Below are 18,484 nucleotides of genomic sequence, written 5' to 3' on the forward strand. Positions count from 1 at the left end.
GCTTTAAACAGAATATAATTGCGTATTATTTGCGTGTTATCGCATAATATAAACACATATCTACAGATACAAATCAACTGCTGCACTACAAGTATATATTTATTTTATACAAGGTGTATGTTGCTTTACAACGTTTGCTTTCGATAATTTACTCTGATACCAAGAATTCCGAATGAGCTTTATGTAATACAAGTTACCAATGACATGGTACACGGCTATATGATGTGGTGGTGTGTATTGCACCACTGGAGGCAAAGTTTGTGTTGTGGTGTTTCTGGTGTTGTTGGGATTGGTTGACCATAATGATGGCAGTACGCGATGGCAGATAAACCTGTGAGTATCAAAAATCAAGTTAGGTAACTTCGACTAGTTTGAACGTCAATCGTAAAGTTGACTAACAAACAGCCTCTTGTGAACAACAATGAAACAAAGCATTGCATTATTCGCAACAAACCATTGCATTATTCGTAACAGAGAATTGAATTATTTCCAAACAAAGAAACTATTGCATGTGGAAATATATCATCAATAGGGTGTATTTCACTTAGAAGAAAAAAGTTAACTCTGTTAGTTCCTATGGTTAAAAAATAGTACATACATTGCTGCGGTGATTTTCTGAAACAGATAAATTTCGCTGAGGTTTTTGTTTAAATAACTTACCAAAATCGAGTTGTTCCTGTTGTCAAACATTCCGGGTTGAGTCGGAAATTCGACACTTGATTCAATCCTACCGTGGCCGCCGAAATATTTTTGATCGCTGTCCAGAATAATCTTGTACCTGAAACAAACGATCAGCTATTTAATCTAGCTTAGTCTATTTAAAGGGTGTGTTTTGATTTACATTTTTGCCAAGCAAACGAACTTTGTGAAAGCCGCAACAACTGTTTTGAGCCATTTCGTGGAGCAACTACAGGAATAGATTTCAAAACGATAAACTGTTCAGCGCCATCATTAGGATTGCAGGCTTGGCAGCCCAGGCATTGCAGCCTAGCTGGATCAGCCACTTTTTCCCGCCAAGTCGGAGCGAGATTTGAAAAATCAAGCTCCCGGTGAGGTTTGAACTCTCGACCCTGGGCTAACCAGGCCAAACGGTCTACCAACTGAGCTACAGGAGCTCAGTGGTTTCACGTGGTATATTTTAGCGCCACTCATATTACAAAAATAAACATCTGCCAGAATGGTTTGTGTATAGACGTTGAGCAAAAACTCGAGTTCCCAAAAAAACATTTTTTTAATTTTCCACTCACGTTCCAGGGGTGTTCGTTCCCACTTTGTAACCCGGGTAGCTGTTGGTCGGATGAAAGTTGAAGAGAAAAAGTAGATCGGCCCGTTCGTACACAAACACCTTGTCCATGTCGTCTTGGCGACTCACGTGAGCCTGTTTCAACATAATATTTCAAATAAAATAAATAGATACGTGTCAAGCAAAATATATGTTTCTGACAAAACATCAACCGTATGATCGTTATTTCGACCTCACAAAGAAATGAAAAATGAGAATTTCGTACTGAGTAAATTGTAAAAAAGGCATTGTTTTGATAAAACGGTCATTGGATTTATCGTGAGTACAAACGTCACAATACTGACCGATGGTGCCGAAAGCCAGTTGTATTTTTCCTCGAGCTCGTTGACGGTTTTGTCGAATCTCCACAAGAACTTGTATCTCAGTTTGTTGTCGTCACAAAGCTCGAATCTTCTTCGCGCCAAATCGCGACTCCAGTTGTTCTCGAACGTCGGTAATTCCACGTGATCAGGATGGCCGAATTCGTTGCCTAGGGAACGCAAGCATTGGGAATGAAAACAGTGGAGTATTGAAAAGTTTTAATTCATTTAAAACAACTTTGTCGTAATTAATCTTTCAGCGTATACAGTATTTGTTAAATTTTGTTTTAAGATTAAAGTATTTACAACATTTGAAGGTAAGAATAGTGATGGTTGATTTTAGGTTCATGTTTACAGGAATAATTTTACCCTTAAACTGTTTGGTTATTTATTGCTATTTTCACCACAATCTTGGCTAAAACGTTATTTTTTGTACCGATAAAATTCATGTAGCTCTCTCCTGCCATCGTGTGGGTCATAAGTCTTATCATCTTGTGTAGGCTCAGGCCACGGCTAATCCCATCAGTGAAAGGTTTATCCACTGACATGTTTTCGTACATATCGTGTCGCATCAGCTTGGACACGATGGTTTCGCTTCCTCTCATGCTCTGAAGTTAAACAATATGATTTTGAAAACAACACACGTCACAAACACCCATTGATGATGTCATACTGCGATATTTGGCGTCGTCTTCTTCAACGAAACCCAATCAATGCTATTATAAAATTGTTTCTTACCTGATCACGTGTTTCCGCCACAGCGATTGTCTTTTCACATTTTCGTTGTGACGTCATAGCGTGATAAATGAATCCCATGTTCCAATCCTCGTCACGACTTTCATTGAGAAGCTGGGATGCAAAAAGTATTGAAGATAATAAGTCAGGGCTGCCTACATGCATGATATTCAAGTAAACGTTCAATTTTTGACTTAAAATTTTACTCTAAGAAATGTACAGAAAATAGAGTGTTCCTGTTATAACTCTGGCTCTCACCTTCATCCATTTGTTAGGAACAGCGTTGCCGAGTTTGTAATCAAAACCAAGACCACCCTCTCTCAAAGGTCGACACATTCCAGGCATTTCCGAGTCGTCCTGTGAAATTGTAAAGCACTTAGTTAAGCCTTGAAGCAAAAGTAACAAGAAGTGGTTCTCATGTCTCTCTATAGTTTTGTGTAAACAAATGTATCGAGCGTATTAAAATTTCGAATTATTTTGGAATTCTTGTGTTGTTGTAAACATCAATTCGCCTGTTATACTTGATTGATATATTTTTACAACAAGTCTGCAAACTTGTTCGCAAAATAAGGATATTTATACCTCGGCAACTGTCAACACGTGCGGGTAGAATTTGTGCAACATATCGTTTGCTAGCATGAGATAAGCCATGGATTCCAAGTCCATATGCATTCCGAAGTATTGTCGGTAGTCATCAGATGGTTGACGATCTGCGCCACAAAAACGAAGCCTTTAAATAAACGTTTACTTTTCGATAATTCTTGCTTTAAATTTGCAGAAGTTCAACCAATCTTTGACAGGATGGATCTGGTTCGGAATTAGTTTTTGAATCCAAATAAGTTTGGCTGATGTATATAGCTTCAAATAAATGCTTTCCATTTTTAAAATTAGTTGGTCATCAAAGCTTTTTACACCTACGTTTCGACCTATCCTGGTACAACATGGAATTGACTCCGTTGAATCGAAACCCGTCGAAGTTGAATTCATCCATGAAGTAACGGAGATTGGAAGTAAGGAATCGTAAGACTTCCCACCTGACAAAAACAATTTGTTACGAAAGACGGAAGGTAAGATTTCGCATGCAGAAATTTCCTCAAAAGTAAATCAGAAATATAAATTTGTAAAAACAATTATTCGTTTTTTTTTAAACACAATGTTTAAAAGACGAACTTAAAGTAATAAAATATTTCTCCAAACAGCAACTGTAGGACGTTATATTCAAGGTACTTACTTGGAATAGTCGAAATATTTGTTTTCGTGAGACTTCTGGTCGTGAAAATAACATTCCTCTGATCCGTCAAAAGCACTCAGTCCAAATCTCGCCTGATCCGCAGCCTTTCCGTGTTCAATATCCATCATCACAGTGATCCCAATCCCATGAGCGGTGTTGATCAAGTGTTTCAGGTCCTCTGGATTTCCAAAACGACTGAACGGAATTTAAATTTTTTTTGTTGAGGTTTGTGGCTTTGTCTACATTTCATTACGCAAAGTAACAATTGATATGTTTGTCCATATTTTACAATAGTTGCGCCACGAAGGCGAAAAGAACAATCGAACCATGTGTAGTTCGTTTTAAATTTAGTGTTATTTTGTGTTATTGGGTATTTAATTTTTATGTCGGATCATAACAGCGAACACGTGTGTCAAACTTTAAAGGAGAATGAGCAAAAGATTTTTTTCGTGCAAAAAAAAAACTCTAAAGTGGGATTTGAACCCTCAACCTTCTGACTTTAGCAAGCTCACCTCGACGGCGCAAAGAAGTTGGTAACCCGGCTCTTCATGGAGTCTTCATATTTCATGGTTTCCTGAACTCCCATCAGCATGACGCTGTTGTACCCCAGTTCTCGTATGCGGGGAAGCACCTCGGTGGTAAACTGTTGGTACGTGGTAACTTCACAACGGTTGGAGGCGATGCCGATGTGGGCCTCGTAGATGCGGAGTCGCGTGGGCTTCTTGGGTCGACGGTTGGTTGGCTGGATGTTATTGCACAAGTAGCTTTTATTGCTATTTTCCACTCACGAACTTCACCTTTTCGTATACATATAACTCAATACTGAACATGACAGATACTTTTAAGGCCACAATTATTTTAGTTGCCATACGAACTAAACATTAAAGTGTGATTATTTTTGTCAAAATATCGAGAAAACACACTGACAATATAGAAAGAATATTCATTTTTCGTTTTTTTTTTTAAAAAAACAAGCTGTCTGACAGAACAGTTTATTTATAAAATAGAATTTGGAAAGTTTAAAACTCTCACCAGAGAAAGATCACGTCTTGCAGGATTCCAGAACTTCCATTTATTCGAAGCGTCTTCTTCGACCACGTATTTGGCCCAGGGCGAAATGCGTTCCAGTCTCTGGTTGTCCTTCGTCTCAATCAAAATCTGTGCGAACAGAAGACATAAAAAGTTGGCTTTAGTGGCAGCACTTTAGATGAAGTTCAATTTTAGAAACTGGGGCCATTCTTTTGCGATATCTTGAAGTAATTGAAAAACGTTTTTGTGCGCTATTGCTGAGATGTCCAGCAGTCTTCAGATAAACCAGGAATTTAGAAATACTTTTTTAGCGTCCATAGCGATCTGGCAATTATCACAACATCGAATCTTATCAATGTAACTCCCAATAAAAAGTTCCAAGTCAGTAGACCTACAGCAAAACCACACCTTGATGTAAACAAGCATTATATTACGTTAATACTCGAACCTGTAACTCGCTGAGGTGATTGATTCGACAGCTTCCATCACCATTAGGGGCAATGTACAATTCCCACTTGCCGAACGCCTTAGCTTCATAACTCCACTTTTCCCAGTTGTCTAAAAAATACAATGATGATAAGTTGCTATAACATAAGCGAATCCGAAACACCAAAGTGTTGCTGGCTCCTTATAATCACCCACAGTCATTTATTTGTGCTTATAGAGGTTTGTCAAAACCTTCACCAGCTTCCAATTACTCACAACCTGCTAGTTGCTGTTTTATTTTCGCTGTTTCTATGTCACCAGCACTTACTGAATGCTCCCTTGAGGTAGATTGCTTTGGCGTTTGGAGCCCACTCTCTGCAGATCACGCCGTTATCAGGCAACACGTTTACACCGAACTCTTTGTAAGAACGACTGAAATTGTCCATTCCTTCGGCGTCGTTGACCGCCATCTTTGCTTTCTCGTAGATCGCGTATCTGCAGAAAGCAATAATGTTACAACGCAGCCACAGAATGTAAGGAAACGTTACAAGATTTAAACTAAAACTTGTTTAGCCTTTTCTGTACAGTGATTAAAAATGCAGAAAAGGGGTCTTCTTTTAATACAAAACCATTGATTTTATTCGGCGTAGCGATTTTCATACAATACAACCTCCATGAGCAGTACTTTATAAATAACGTAACAGAATGCCGTGTCTGGTAATCGACTAATATGTTACGAAACAAGCAAGATTTTCTCAAGAACATGCTTGCTACTAACCTTCGACGAATATCCTTTTCAAAGTTCCTCAGCTTCGGGTCAATGTTGAAGGCAGTTTCAATAGCGGGGACTCCCCATCGTTCGAAGTCGTTGCGTTCGTCGTAAGAGTTCATCTTGAAATGTAGATTTTCTTTCGATCTGTCGTAACTTGAAAGTTGTAAGGCACTGCTGACACAGTAGTAGTAGCTGTTGGTTGTTCAGTAGGAACTGATATGATATTTCGTTGCCGATCTTGCCTTTATATACTCTGCACCGGACAGATTATAAGTTTTAATTCGCATTAATTATTCCAGATTTCAATTCATTTCCGAGGATTACGACATCTTTGTTATCAACCGTGTAATTTTTCCTAATCGTTTTATTGTTTCCTTAATAGGAAAGTAAGCTTGTGTCATAATAGGGGAAGTTGTGCTTGGCCTCAATCGAACAATGCTGAAAAGTTCGAATTTAATCGCGCGGAATAAACTGGTGTGAACTCAACTATGTCAATGTGTTTAGTGTGGATTAAAACTTTACGCAGTACTTTAAGGTTGGTTGATGTTGTTGGCATTTCATTAACCTGGGTACAGTGCGTCCTCGATTCCCAGAAAATCTTCGTAAATTCCATGTTTCAATTTGTGTTGTTCAATGTTTCAAATGTTCTAATATTCGTGCCGAAAGCTGCTTTGCGCGAAACCTTTTATTGTAAGGGTTGTGTTTTTGTTTCAAAATGGGGAATTATTTTTAATGACTTTGATTGGAATAAGATCAAAATTTCAAATACATACGTTGACCCCTGAAATCCCCGTAGGCTTCAACACTATAAGGCTTTCACTTTTTGTGAAAATAATTAAATGTTATTTGCAACAGGCATTCCCTGTCTGCAAATGAACATGAAACAGTCACGACAAAGTATGTAATCGTTCAATTAATATTGTTCAAAAATTTGCCTTTTAACGGAAACTTTTAAAGTTTTAGTCCAATTTCTTTTAGGACGGGGACAATATGTCAAAATATGTTTTCAAGGTATATGTTAGCTTATTCTTTACTGGTAACTAGGGTTGCTATGGATGTGGAACAGAAAATAAGAACGATTGAGAAAAGCACGAGTTTTCTCTCCCGTGGGAACTTTTTAAGCTGTACTTGCTGCCGGAGGTCTGAATCTAAATAAAATAAAACTGCGTTGCATTTTTTCCGTTCCAATAAGTTTGTTTCTGCATGATTAGTTAATGGCGTGACGAATGGGTGTTTTCCCCATATAAAGACCACTTCTGATTGCTGAAGGACAGAAGAAAAATTCTAAAATCACGAGTTGCCGAAGATATTTTAGATCTGTTGTGCGTGGTTTTGGATTCGTAAAAAGGTTACTATTTATGTTAGAAATATTTACCTTTATAAAATACTGTTCTTTATTTCAAAATTACTTTTTAGTTGTATACATTTATAAATTTTCTGTCGTACTTGTTGGAACTTGAGGACTAATATTTTGTACTTGCTTGAAGTTGAAACAATTCTTTTGGCATTTAAAATATCCAAGTATGGAATACGGTGACAGCCTCAATGGAAGCGATGTAAACGTTCCTGATCTGGAACGTTTTTATGAAATTGACCCACATGTTAAACACTTCGATGGAGACATAAGACGAAGGTATATAGTTTCTAGCTTTGACTTAGACTGTTTAAATCAATGATGTCCAAAATTTTGATATTAAAATTAACTTTTATCAGTGAAAGTGTGTCTTTTGTTTAGTCAATAAGGAACAATCATTAAATTGCCTAAAATTTAATTTAAAATTATTCCAATAGCTTAAACTCTGTAACACAAAAATTTTTTCGAATCACAGATATGGAATGTTTAAAAAAACCAAAGAAAGAATTGAGAAAGCTGAGGGAATGGATCAGTTTACTCAAAGTTATAGAAATTATGGAATTCATGTAACTGCTGAGAATGGAATTCATTGCAAAGAATGGGTGCCTGCTGCAAAAGCTGTATATCTACGCGGAGCTTTTAGTAGGTTTTTTGTTTCTTGTCTACAATAGATTGTTTGAGTATCAATCAATTTAATACATTGTTTCCTGCTGCCATAAATATTGTTTGTTTAAGTGTTCATTGCTTAGGTTGTGAAAATGCAAGCCAGTAATTTCCTGATTGTTTTTTCTCTCAGACAACTGGGATAAATGGGGACATAAATTTGAGCAAAGGGAATTTGGAAAATGGGAATTGTTCCTTTCCGCAAATCCAGATGGAAGGTGTCCAATTGAGCACAAGAGTGAAATCATGGTAAAATATATTGCAACACTATGAAGTGTTATATTTAATTTTTCTTAAATCTGTCGTTTATGATGTGTGTTTTGCAGCTGATCATTGAGACACACAGTGGTGAGTTCCTGGAGAGAATTTCACCGTGGGCATCTTATGTTACCCAACCCGATGGGCATGGAACTTACAAATGGATGTTTTGGAATCCACCACCTACTGAAACTTACTTTGTAAGTGATATATTTGGATGCATGTGATTAGCTAAACCCCTAAAGCTCCACACAGTTTGGAAGAAGAAATAAGATACTATCAAAACATTTTTTTGCAAAAATATCTTAAACACCCTACTATTTCAATGAACAGTTTGGTTGGTCCATATTGCCGAAAGCATTAGCATAATTTATTTATTTGAGACATTTTGACAAACACTTACCAGCACCAGTTCAATAAATCTTATGCTTTCTGTTTCTAGTTCAGCCACCAACGCCCACCCAAACCCAAAAGTCTAAGAATCTATGAAGCTCATGTTGGCATCGCATCATGGGAGGGAAAGATCGCCTCCTACAAGAATTTTACTCACAATGTGTTGCCACGCATTAAGGGTCTTGGTTACAACTGCATTCAACTGATGGCGATCATGGAGCATGCGTACTATGCAAGTTTTGGATACCAAGTCACCAACTTCTTTGCGGCTTCAAGGTAATGATTTTTCCAAACAACATTATGTTGGATCAAGATATTTGTTTTTAATTTTTTAAACATAATTAGTAAGTAAAGTTTACATAAGTTGTATCAGCTATGTTGCTTATGTCCAAGATAGTTTGTGCTAATGCAGGGTAATCACAAGTGTAGTCAAACTAGATGAACACTTTAAATTAAATGACAAATTGTATTTTAATCACATCAACTTTTGCTTGTTGCAAATAGATACAAACTGTATTGATTGTAATTTTTACAACCATTTTTCCATCAAGTCGATATGGTACTCCTGATGAACTGAAGGAATTGGTGGATACTGCACATGGCATGGGACTCTATGTATTGCTTGATGTAGTTCACAGCCATGCATGCAAAAATGTGTTGGACGGGCTCAACATGTTTGATGGAACGGAATCTGGTTTCTTCCATTCTGGAAGCAGAGGCCGACATGAACTATGGGATAGTCGCTTGTTCAATTACTCTGAGTAAGTTTTGGCGATACTGAGGCTTTTCAAACTATTGGTTGCAATCCCATTTTGGGAAAAAGTAATTTGGGATTCACTGTACAAATTGGCTGCTGTTAAGAAGATTTCTATATTTCACTTTTAGTTTCATCTTCAAAATGGGTTCACATAGAAATTTTTTATTCCTAATCGGATCACAAAACAAAATGTAGATCGTGTCTTCAATTTTTCCTCACATTTTTCAGGCCCCTATTTACAATTAATGAGAAGGCACAAAAACATACATTTTACACTTCAAAAAATTCATAAAATGTACTGACAGTTGTGGTGATCATCATTTTAACACATTTGTTGCTCACCAGATGGGAAGTTTTAAGGTTCTTGCTTTCCAACCTACGATGGTATATGGATGAGTACATGTTCGACGGCTTCAGATTTGATGGCGTTACTTCGATGATTTACCATGACCATGGCATAGGTGAGGTTGCTGTAAAACTGTGCAACTGAAAATTAGTGTTTTATCTTTGCCTGCCTTGTAGACCAATATCAATGTGATGCTTTACCTGGCAGCTTATCTTTAAAATTATTTATGTGGTTTTCAAGGCCTTACCATAAATTTATGTGTAGATACATTCAATAAGTTGTCTACACCAGTATTTTTTCTCCAAACAAGCGGCTAAATTTGCTTTCTCCAATGACAAAAACTTTCTACGTCAATGTTTTAAAACTTTCCATATGTTCAGCCCGTGGGTTTTCTGGAGATTACAATGAGTACTTTGGAATGCACATGGATGTGGAGTCACTGGTCTATCTCATGTTGGCTAACGACATGCTAAGAAGGTTCTGCCCATCTATTATAACAATAGCCGAGGTAAATATGTCTTTTATTTTGCACAAACCACTGCCAGAGTGCGTTGTTTTCATTGTTACAATGAACAAATAGTAGGCAGCTCTTTTGTAGTATGATGGCACCATTGAAAAACAGGTTTAATAACTTATTCTCAAACATGTACTTATTACACATGACATGTTTTAAAATCAATTAATAAACCCATGATATAAGGCTGATATGGCGCACTGGTTTGTTAAATATCTGAGGATGTTGCCACTAAATCAGCCAAGCATACTGATAAAAACCCTCTACCAAAAATTTAAAATGTATTTATTTCATCTTTGGTTTTTGAACAAGAAGAAAATCTTGATTCTTTGTAGGATGTATCTGGCATGCCTGGAATGTGTCGACCGGTTAGTGAGGGGGGGATGGGATTTGATTACAGACTTGCAATGGCAATCCCAGACAAGTGGATTAAGGTAATACAACATTACTTCTTACTGCACCATCAATTGTGCACAAGCACCTAATATAGGGACGTGGCATTGGTTTTTGAAGCACAAAATCAATATTTTAAACGTTTAAGATTTTGAAAGAATTCCGTGATGAAGAATGGGACATGGGGAACATCATTCACACACTCACAAATAGAAGGCATGGGGAAAAATGTATTGCATATGCTGAGAGCCATGATCAGGTAAACAATGTTGTTCAAAGTAAGACTAATGTTAAATACAGATGGTTTCCCTGAAGTGTTTAGTTGGTTGAAGTTTAATTTTCCCCTGTCCAATAAAAGCATGTTTTTATTTTGGCATAGCTTTAATTATTTAAAAACATTGTAGGGCTGAACCATATAAATAACAGCATCACCAATTCAGTTTACTGATGAAGGAATGTGTATTGGCTACCAATATATATGTAGACATATTATGTACATACTGTTAATCTTCCAATAGATGTCACCAAACCAACCAACACCGTACACCTTGTTTAACATGATTACCTTTTCCACTTCCAGGCACTGGTGGGAGATAAGAGTCTTGCATTTTGGCTGATGGACAAAGAAATGTATTCAAACATGTCAGAATGCAGTGCTCATACCCACATTATTGACAGGGGAATTGCTCTCCATAAAATGATCAGACTTATAACACATGCACTTGGCGGGGAAGGATATCTCAACTTTATTGGTAAATCCTCAATGCTCATAGTGGGTAATTAGGTAGTGTGAAAAGCATCAAGGTTTAAAGAAATAACTTATCATGAAAACGAAATGCAATCTGTTTAAAAATTCACAACAGTTTGTTTCAGGTTTAAAAAATTTTATTACAATGAAACCTTTTCCTGTTTCTGGTTGCCATGCCAGTATTACCACTATATACATATGTCAACTACGTTAATATCTTAGTACCAGGGCATTAGAAGAAGTCTGGCATTTGGCATTACAGCCAAGCTGTGGCATTGCACTATTGCTGAATTAAGCCAATGTTCCAATAAGCTATAAAAAAACATGCTTTCAGTTAGGTTTCAACATCTAGCACCGATTTGTGAAGAAAAAGGTTGTTTTGTTCCATCTCTTGGCTGTGATCCCAGTGAACCTTTGCTGAAATGAATATTAAAAACTATTGAATTTCATTTTCTTACCCACATCTTGCTTCTTTTAGGCAATGAGTTTGGCCACCCAGAGTGGTTGGACTTTCCCAGAGCTGGCAACAACTCCAGTTATCATTACGCAAGAAGACAGTTTAATCTTGTTGATGACGATCTTCTTCGATACAAATTCCTTAACAGGTTTGACTCAGCGATGCAGAAAACAGAGAACAAGTATGGATGGCTTGCTTGTCCACAGGTAAGTCTATATAATTATATGTTTAGGAAATTTGTTACTCTGGTTATTTGGAAGTCAAAAGGTTCGTTTTGGGTAATTTCTTGCAATGTTCATCAATATTATAGATAGAAATTTTATTTTGGTTTTAGGCCATGTTTGTTAAGAGTTGCCCCATATTTTTGTGGCAAAACCTCTTGCATTGTTTAATGAAATTATTAGTTAACAATTTTACTTTTTAATATAAAAGTAATAAGAATTACCTTTTTATTGCAGGGTTATGTTAGCAGAAAACATGAAGGTGACAAAGTAATTGTGTTTGAACGAGGAAATGTTTTGTTTCTGTTCAACTTTCATCCAAGTCAGAGTTTTACTGGCTACAGGGTTGGTGTTGATCAGCCGGGGAAGTATCCTTTATCCTAACAAACAATTACTGTGGATAGTTTTACAGCCTCGCACAAAAACTTTCAAATTTGTCTTTACTGATCTAAACATGTTTTTATATAAAAAAGGGTAAACAATGAACTTGCAAAAACTACATTGACATTTCAATAACTGCATTGTAATAGAACAAAACAAAACAGGATATGATGTATTTCAGTTTTGTTTTACCATTACAAATTGTTTAAATGTGTAAGTACCTATTGATTGATGTGCCAATACTAGGTGACAATGCAATGTGAGTCAATAGTTTTCCTTAACCTTGGTGTAAACAAAGATACAAAATAGTTTTGGACACAGATGAGAAATACTTCGGTGGGCATGGAAGAAATGACTTGTCTGTGAGATTTTTAACTGAAAATCAACAATTTGACGGTCGTCAAAACTCAATGCTGGTAAGTCCAAGATCCTGTTCAGTTATTTACCCGGGTTATAACTTTAATTTTCCGTAGGTCTACCTTCCCAGTCGATGTGCCTTGCTTATGGCTTTGGATGAAGAGTAATAGCTGCTTTTGCCATTGAACCATATTTGCTGTAACTGCATGGCTTTGTTTTTTTTATCAGACCTATATAAAATACCATTTTTTTTTCTTTATGAAAACACTACGAGAATACTAGTGCCTATTTTGCATATAATACATCAGTTTTGTGGTCTTTTGTTTTTAACCGAAATATTGGCACTTGTTAATTTTTGTGTACTACAAAGTGCAGTAAATTATATTTGTCCTTTACGTTCTATCTCTTGTTCAGTGAAGTTTCCTTTAACCTTTACATGGTGTATTTATGTTTTAACATCAACATTATTATATCGTTGCAAGTGATATGAAATTTTTCAAGATGTTCTGTTAAATGTGTTTGGATTGTATCGTACACAATCATCATTCGGCACTGTGACAGGTTTTGAAGTCCTAATGCCAAACATCATCAATTTTAGCAAGAAATATAACAAGCAAGTATTCTTACTGCCAATTACATGCTTCCCCACAAGGTTTTGTGCCTTGGTGCTGTGTTGTCTTTTCTGTACCCAAGGTTAATTAAACAGCCATTTTTTTGTGTCATTGTTTGTAGTGGTTTGCTTTTCTGCATTATATCTAACTTTGCTGGAAGAATATTAAACAATTAAATATATTATTAACATCATTGTTTTTTGTTTTGTCAAGAAAGTAGTTGACACACAATTTTATGCTGTGTTATATAAAAACGTTCAGAAGGCATCAGTAGGGACTGTGTCCTGTAGACAGTGTTAACACGAGTACCAAAAATCATAACAGCTATTTGTAAGGTGTAGACACTATTTCCAAGACAAATTAGCCCCTTTCAAGTTATACTAGTTACATACAATCCCAATAAGGTTAAGCCTTGGATGCATAATCTACACTGAACTAAAAAATTGCAATCTTATGCAATAACACAGAATATGTAAATTTTTAATTGCTCAACAACAAAATATAAACATCAATTAGTTTTTGTCTCCTTCACCGATAAAAGGATTTGATCTTATTTTTTGTGGCGTTTGTGCAAGTCTTTGTTGTCTTGGAAAATTGTCTGTGATTGGAATCAAGGCAGCGCCAACAATTTGAGAACCCTTTGTTCTCAGCAGGTTGTAAACACCACAAGCATTAGAAGTACGTTGGACTTCAAGTGCAATTCCTCGTGACTTCATTTCTTTGTGTATGGAAGGAGGTAGAGGTTGAAATGTGTCCCCTGTTCCTATGACAACTATATCTGCCAAAACACAGCATGTTGGATGAAATTATTAAGCAAAATATCTTTACCAAAGTTTGAAGGCACTTGTATTCTTACAATGTAATGGAAATAGTATATATCAGCTTATTGCATTTGTTTTAGAGACACTAAAATATCAGAAAAACTAAAAAAGGATAGTTAAATTAAAATTTTTACAACCAATATAAACTTCTTACCTAGTTTAGGATGTACGATGCTAAATAAGGACAAACTTTCAATTGTAATGTCTTCTGGCTTAACAATCTATGAAAGCGCAAAGAGCATTTCAACACACAGGTTTAAACATAAACTGCATTATTCAATATGGATAACAAAACACTTGTTGCTTATTACAATCACACAAAAAGGAAATACACAATAAATTTACATTCCATCCAAACACGGCCAGGTCTGCAATTGCAATTGGCCCATTGATTGTTGATTGGGTGAACTTAAAGCCTCCAACTGTGTAGCCCATAAGGTAGAGATGGTGAAGTTCTGAATCTTCAGATGCCATTTCTATAGATGTCTTTTGTGACAAATCTTCATACTCCTCAAAATCCAACTTGGAATAACATCGAGTTTTTCTAAAAATTACACAGTTGATTATTGTTGATTGCAAGTTTTTTAACACAATTCAAAGTTGGAAAAAAGAAGATCGTTTCTTGACAACAGGAAAATACATTATGATAATGTTCTAAACTTACCCCAACGATGGCACTCTCTTACATAAACCTAACAATCTTACACATCGTGAATGTAGCATTTTGCTGTTCGGAAGATTAAACGCAACAATTTATAACTTATTACAAGTGATTGCGCACAATCAACGCAACAAATTTTACAAAACAGCCCAGAAGTTAAACCACATGACAAGGGACAGCACCTTTTTTTAACGCTTCGTTGCGTGATGTCACACTTGACTGGTTAATTCGTTTCGCTTCGCTGCGGTTAACCATGGCAACGTCTTTCCGCCGTGCTTGCAGGTCAAATTGATTTCAGACTGACGCCGAGGTTTTCTTTGTTAGTGGCTGTGCTTTGAAGGGGCTGTTTTGACAGTAAAGTACTTTGCTGCGTGAAACTTCGCCTGTGTGTATTGTAGGATATGTCCCACTGTATTTGCGCATATCTTGTAGAGGTTTTGTGGAGTTTAGGGTGGAAGAAACAGTTTATTGTCATTTACTACCAAAAAGGCTTGGAATTGCAACAGGAATGATTGGTCTCGCCAAACAAATGTCACAGTTGTGAATTTCCAATGGCTGTGGCTTATTCAGTAACAAATCTTTTTCACAACCTTGTTGGCAAATTGGATTCTGTACAATATTTTATCGTTTGGCATTGTATAGCACTGTTTAGTTACCTACATTATCATTACATGTCTCTTTCAGCTGCCAAAAATCGAGAACTGTAGTTCCCGCACTCTTTGTGACGTAATATTAAAAGTAGAGCGCTAACCTTGCAAAAACATAGTCATGGGACGGGAATTGAACATGGACACGCAAAGGCAGAATTTCTGGAAAGAAGCGATTAAGAAGGAGGCCTATGTTCGTCTAGCGTGGCACGAGAAATACAGAGGAGACGGAACCGGTAAAGATTCGGCCTCCAGGGAGGAGAAAAGGCTGAACAGGGCCAAAAAACTCACTGAGATGGTTCCAAAACCACCTACAAGGAGTCTGACTCTCCCGGTAATTTCCTACCCGAAGAGACGACAACCCAAGTACGACCTGGTTGTGAAGAAGAGCAAAGAAAGCGTGGCTGATCCAGATACATTGTTGGTTGAGATGCGCCCAGTAACCCCAGGTAACAAATGTTTGATTGTTTGTGCATTAGGCTGTACTGGTCTTCGACGTCGCAAACTTTGAACTTTAAACTTGAAACCGTGTAAATGTGTCGACATTGAGAATTATCTATTATTTAATGTCTGTCAGTAAGCAGAAAAGGTTATATTTTTTTAAACGTTTGAAGAATTTTGTTAAATGAAGAACACCCATCTTCGAAACACAGTAATTTTTCGAAATATTTGATTTGATGCAAATTCGTTATGTTTGACATCATGTCTAGTAATAGTTAGATTTCGGAGTGTCAAAGGAAGCTGTAACAACAGACGCGAATTGTTGCCAGCTGGTTCATGCAATAAGGCATAAAAAATTGTGGCTATTGTTGAAACGAGCATTTAACTTTCTGGTTCTGAAGTAAAACGTTTGATTGTAGCACGCACGGTATATCAGCAGTGCATGAATATCCACCATGTACGCTTTGTTTGCTTTCAGTCTGTGTTCCTTCAGTTTAATCAAGGCCGTGTTGATCGAGGCGACGTAACTCGCTCGGCGCGAGTCGTATAAACGGTCGAAGCGCTTGTTTTATGAAACGCTCTGGTATGGCAACAAAATTCCATTGTTTTTCCGCGAAACCTTTCGCTGAGGAGAAAGTTGCGTGTTTGTTCTTCCGGCAACAGCCTGTGGTTCAGCGGGGGAGATACGTGACTCTGAACACAACGCATTCGTTCTAAAAATACATAAGATCGGCCTGGCTATATGATAGTCCCACAGAAAACTAGGTGAAACTAAGAAAAAATAAGCCATGTTTTTAACTGCACAGGAATACGTCGAACGCTGTACAACGGTTTTACAAAGGAAGGCAGAGGCCGCTACCAATACCTGCAAGCACGGACCTTCAAGAAACCTGAAGATAAGTACGAATATCCCCTCACCACGTCTTGGGAATACGGATGGAGGCTTGACGATGTGGTCAAGGAATTCCGGGCACCACAGTTCGGTCGTTCCAGAATTGTCAGGGACACTTTCTTCCGGCGAAACGGAATTTTGTATGAGCCAATTACCGCGTGATCAGCTACGCGCGAGTCGAAAAAATTAATTAAAAAAATATTTTGGGAAACACTGCATTTTTTGTGATTGCAACTATTATGTAGACGCAAATATTTTCGCTCCTCTTAATTCTTCTAGCGCTGAATTTCTTTAACACCTGTAGAAAAGACAATCTGTTCCAAACTTTCCACGTCAAATAATTGAAATAACTACTACATAGTTTTGCCGACCGCGATAATATACTCAATATAGATCAAGTGCAATGTTAAGTTCTGGATGAACAGCAGGAACATAACCTTCAAATGATTTAAAAATATGCACATGGAAAGAAGCAAGTGCTTACGTTTGTGCGCAATTTTGCACTAAAATTTGCACTTTTTTCACGAACAAAACCTTGTACCGTTTTTCAACATTGCTCAAGCTACGCAACTGCTTATGATTTACCGCCTTACATGTTGCGCAACTGCAATTGCGCGTAAAATTGTAGTGACGCCCGCGATAAACAAAAAAACACTATTGCAAAAAACTTCCAGCAAATTGCATTGCATTGCAAATCAGTAGGGTTAAAGTGTACCTTCTTTCTTAAAACTGATTTTCATGCAAAGAATCTACCCGTAAATTCTTTAACTTTTGATTGTGTGTGTTGTATATTCACTTCGAGATTATTCTTGTGTTGTTTCCGAACAAATAACAACTGCCGGAGATATAACCAGCCCGCATCCGAACAAATTTTCATTGCCCTTATGCCAAACGTATATAACCAACACATTAGTCGACTTTTAAAGTCGCACCCAAGCCATTACGACCTTCCGTGCCTTGTTTGCTCTGTGATGTCACAATTTAAATGGCCATTGTTCGCAGACAATACACATCGCGTCCCCTCCCACTGTCTTCCCCTAATTGTTCGAGATTACCCTGCGCGGTGTGATGTCGGGATCTGCCATTATTCGATCGCCCTTCGTAATCTTCACCGTTTATTGTGTCCCTGGATTTCTCTGGGGTCTTTGTGTTGTTGGTTTTCTCTCTTCTTGTGGTGTTTGTTGAGATGGTCTGTGCTTACGGATATTGTTCTTGGTGTGTTTTTCTTCCCGAGAGTCGCTAAGCCATGTCGAATCAAGTTTGAAGTGGCGAAGGTTTTCTACTCTCAAACTTTTAACATTTAAAGCTCCCGTGTGATTTTCTAGGGGGCATAAAGCTTTAAAACAAGAATCAAGATGACCCATATTGAGTGTTTGAACAAACGAACAACGTTAACTCGATAAAGAAACACTGTGGACGTTTTGTGCAGGTACTACAAAGAATTCATGCTCTAATAATTGCCATTGGTAAATAAATCTGGAATAGTGTAACAGCAGCTGCAGCAGCATCACTTATAAGGTTGTGGAAACGTTTCTTACACTGTAATTACTTCAGCTCAGAACTTATTTTAAGTTCGAGTCCAATTTGTTTTTGGAGTCCATTATTTGGTATAATAAATCTAATAAATTCGAACATTTTTTTTTATATGTTTCATGTATTGCCCGGAATGCCAACCTTTTGACAACTTTGTTAAAGGGAGCAGGTAGCGCACGGCGAAGTAGTCCTGAAACATAGTTCTCGTAGTTATCGCAAAAGCTGATGAGTGCGTTTCATA

At 37.2% G+C, this 18,484-nt stretch overlaps 4 protein-coding genes across 6 annotated transcripts; 2 read left to right on the forward strand and 2 right to left on the reverse strand.

Annotated features, from left to right (window-relative positions):
• Nucleotides 1-193: 193 nt before the first annotated feature.
• On the reverse strand, nucleotides 194-5,914 carry LOC145910467 (1,4-alpha-glucan-branching enzyme-like). Its single transcript, XM_082997604.1, has 15 exons — nucleotides 5,802-5,914; nucleotides 5,352-5,518; nucleotides 5,046-5,155; nucleotides 4,601-4,726; nucleotides 4,081-4,310; nucleotides 3,569-3,763; nucleotides 3,256-3,371; nucleotides 2,920-3,047; nucleotides 2,596-2,694; nucleotides 2,341-2,451; nucleotides 2,039-2,210; nucleotides 1,588-1,772; nucleotides 1,248-1,378; nucleotides 661-778; nucleotides 194-331 (listed from the first exon to the last, which is right to left on the reverse strand). Exons 1-15 carry the CDS (start codon nucleotides 5,912-5,914, stop codon nucleotides 194-196), a joined length of 2,139 nt encoding a protein of 712 aa, XP_082853730.1.
• Nucleotides 5,915-7,057: 1,143 nt separating this feature from the next.
• LOC145917886 (1,4-alpha-glucan-branching enzyme-like) lies at nucleotides 7,058-13,400 on the forward strand. Of its 3 annotated transcripts, none has more exons than XM_083003188.1 (16): nucleotides 7,058-7,143; nucleotides 7,212-7,428; nucleotides 7,625-7,791; nucleotides 7,946-8,061; nucleotides 8,139-8,270; nucleotides 8,513-8,739; nucleotides 9,015-9,224; nucleotides 9,566-9,681; nucleotides 9,947-10,074; nucleotides 10,416-10,514; nucleotides 10,622-10,732; nucleotides 11,054-11,225; nucleotides 11,700-11,884; nucleotides 12,137-12,267; nucleotides 12,579-12,696; nucleotides 12,754-13,400. In XM_083003188.1, the coding sequence occupies exons 2-16, from the start codon at nucleotides 7,319-7,321 to the stop codon at nucleotides 12,802-12,804; spliced, it is 2,073 nt and encodes a 690-aa protein (XP_082859314.1). In that variant the 5' UTR covers nucleotides 7,058-7,143; nucleotides 7,212-7,318; the 3' UTR covers nucleotides 12,805-13,400. The 3 variants fall into 3 exon arrangements, 2 of the variants coding, with proteins under 2 accessions (XP_082859314.1, XP_082859315.1); XM_083003189.1 differs by having other exon boundaries at nucleotides 7,066-7,143; nucleotides 7,318-7,428; XR_014405731.1 differs by lacking the exon at nucleotides 12,754-13,400 and having other exon boundaries at nucleotides 11,700-11,904; nucleotides 12,579-12,695.
• Nucleotides 13,401-13,711: 311 nt separating this feature from the next.
• LOC145912077 (NADH dehydrogenase [ubiquinone] 1 alpha subcomplex assembly factor 3-like) lies at nucleotides 13,712-14,880 on the reverse strand. Its single transcript, XM_082999501.1, has 4 exons — nucleotides 14,734-14,880; nucleotides 14,415-14,613; nucleotides 14,224-14,290; nucleotides 13,712-14,026 (listed from the first exon to the last, which is right to left on the reverse strand). Exons 1-4 carry the CDS (start codon nucleotides 14,790-14,792, stop codon nucleotides 13,761-13,763), a joined length of 591 nt encoding a protein of 196 aa, XP_082855627.1. The 5' UTR covers nucleotides 14,793-14,880; the 3' UTR covers nucleotides 13,712-13,760.
• Nucleotides 14,881-15,418: 538 nt separating this feature from the next.
• Nucleotides 15,419-18,206, forward strand: LOC145902448 (protein SPMIP1-like). The gene is made up of 2 exons (XM_082990423.1): nucleotides 15,419-15,826; nucleotides 16,625-18,206. Exons 1-2 carry the CDS (start codon nucleotides 15,499-15,501, stop codon nucleotides 16,870-16,872), a joined length of 576 nt encoding a protein of 191 aa, XP_082846549.1. The 5' UTR covers nucleotides 15,419-15,498; the 3' UTR covers nucleotides 16,873-18,206.
• The last annotated feature ends 278 nt before the right edge of the window (nucleotides 18,207-18,484 follow it).

This window comes from Ascidia mentula, chromosome 1 (assembly GCF_947561715.1).
Source record: "Ascidia mentula chromosome 1, kaAscMent1.1, whole genome shotgun sequence".
NCBI lineage: Eukaryota > Metazoa > Chordata > Ascidiacea > Phlebobranchia > Ascidiidae > Ascidia > Ascidia mentula.

Excerpts from the sequence above, each read along its gene's own strand:
- LOC145912077 (XM_082999501.1), bottom strand. The coding sequence starts at position 14,792 with ATGCTACATTCACGATGTGTAAGATTGTTAGGTTTATGTAAGAGAGTG. Across the intron at positions 14,614-14,733 it reads AAGAGAGTGCCATCGTTGGG|AAAAACTCGATGTTATTCCA; the intron begins GTAAGTTTAGAA and ends TGTAATTTTTAG. Across the intron at positions 14,291-14,414 it reads TGGCCGTGTTTGGATGGAAT|ATTGTTAAGCCAGAAGACAT; the intron begins GTAAATTTATTG and ends GCGCTTTCATAG.
- LOC145910467 (XM_082997604.1), bottom strand. The coding sequence starts at position 5,914 with ATGAACTCTTACGACGAACGCAACGACTTCGAACGATGGGGAGTCCCC. Across the intron at positions 3,764-4,080 it reads AACTTCTTTGCGCCGTCGAG|TCGTTTTGGAAATCCAGAGG; the intron begins GTGAGCTTGCTA and ends AATTCCGTTCAG. Across the intron at positions 2,695-2,919 it reads ACGTGTTGACAGTTGCCGAG|GACGACTCGGAAATGCCTGG; the intron begins GTATAAATATCC and ends ACAATTTCACAG.
- LOC145902448 (XM_082990423.1), top strand. The coding sequence starts at position 15,499 with ATGGGACGGGAATTGAACATGGACACGCAAAGGCAGAATTTCTGGAAA. Across the intron at positions 15,827-16,624 it reads GATGCGCCCAGTAACCCCAG|GAATACGTCGAACGCTGTAC; the intron begins GTAACAAATGTT and ends TTAACTGCACAG.
- LOC145917886 (XM_083003188.1), top strand. The coding sequence starts at position 7,319 with ATGGAATACGGTGACAGCCTCAATGGAAGCGATGTAAACGTTCCTGAT. Across the intron at positions 7,792-7,945 it reads ATATCTACGCGGAGCTTTTA|ACAACTGGGATAAATGGGGA; the intron begins GTAGGTTTTTTG and ends TTTTTCTCTCAG. Across the intron at positions 10,733-11,053 it reads ATGCTGAGAGCCATGATCAG|GCACTGGTGGGAGATAAGAG; the intron begins GTAAACAATGTT and ends TTCCACTTCCAG.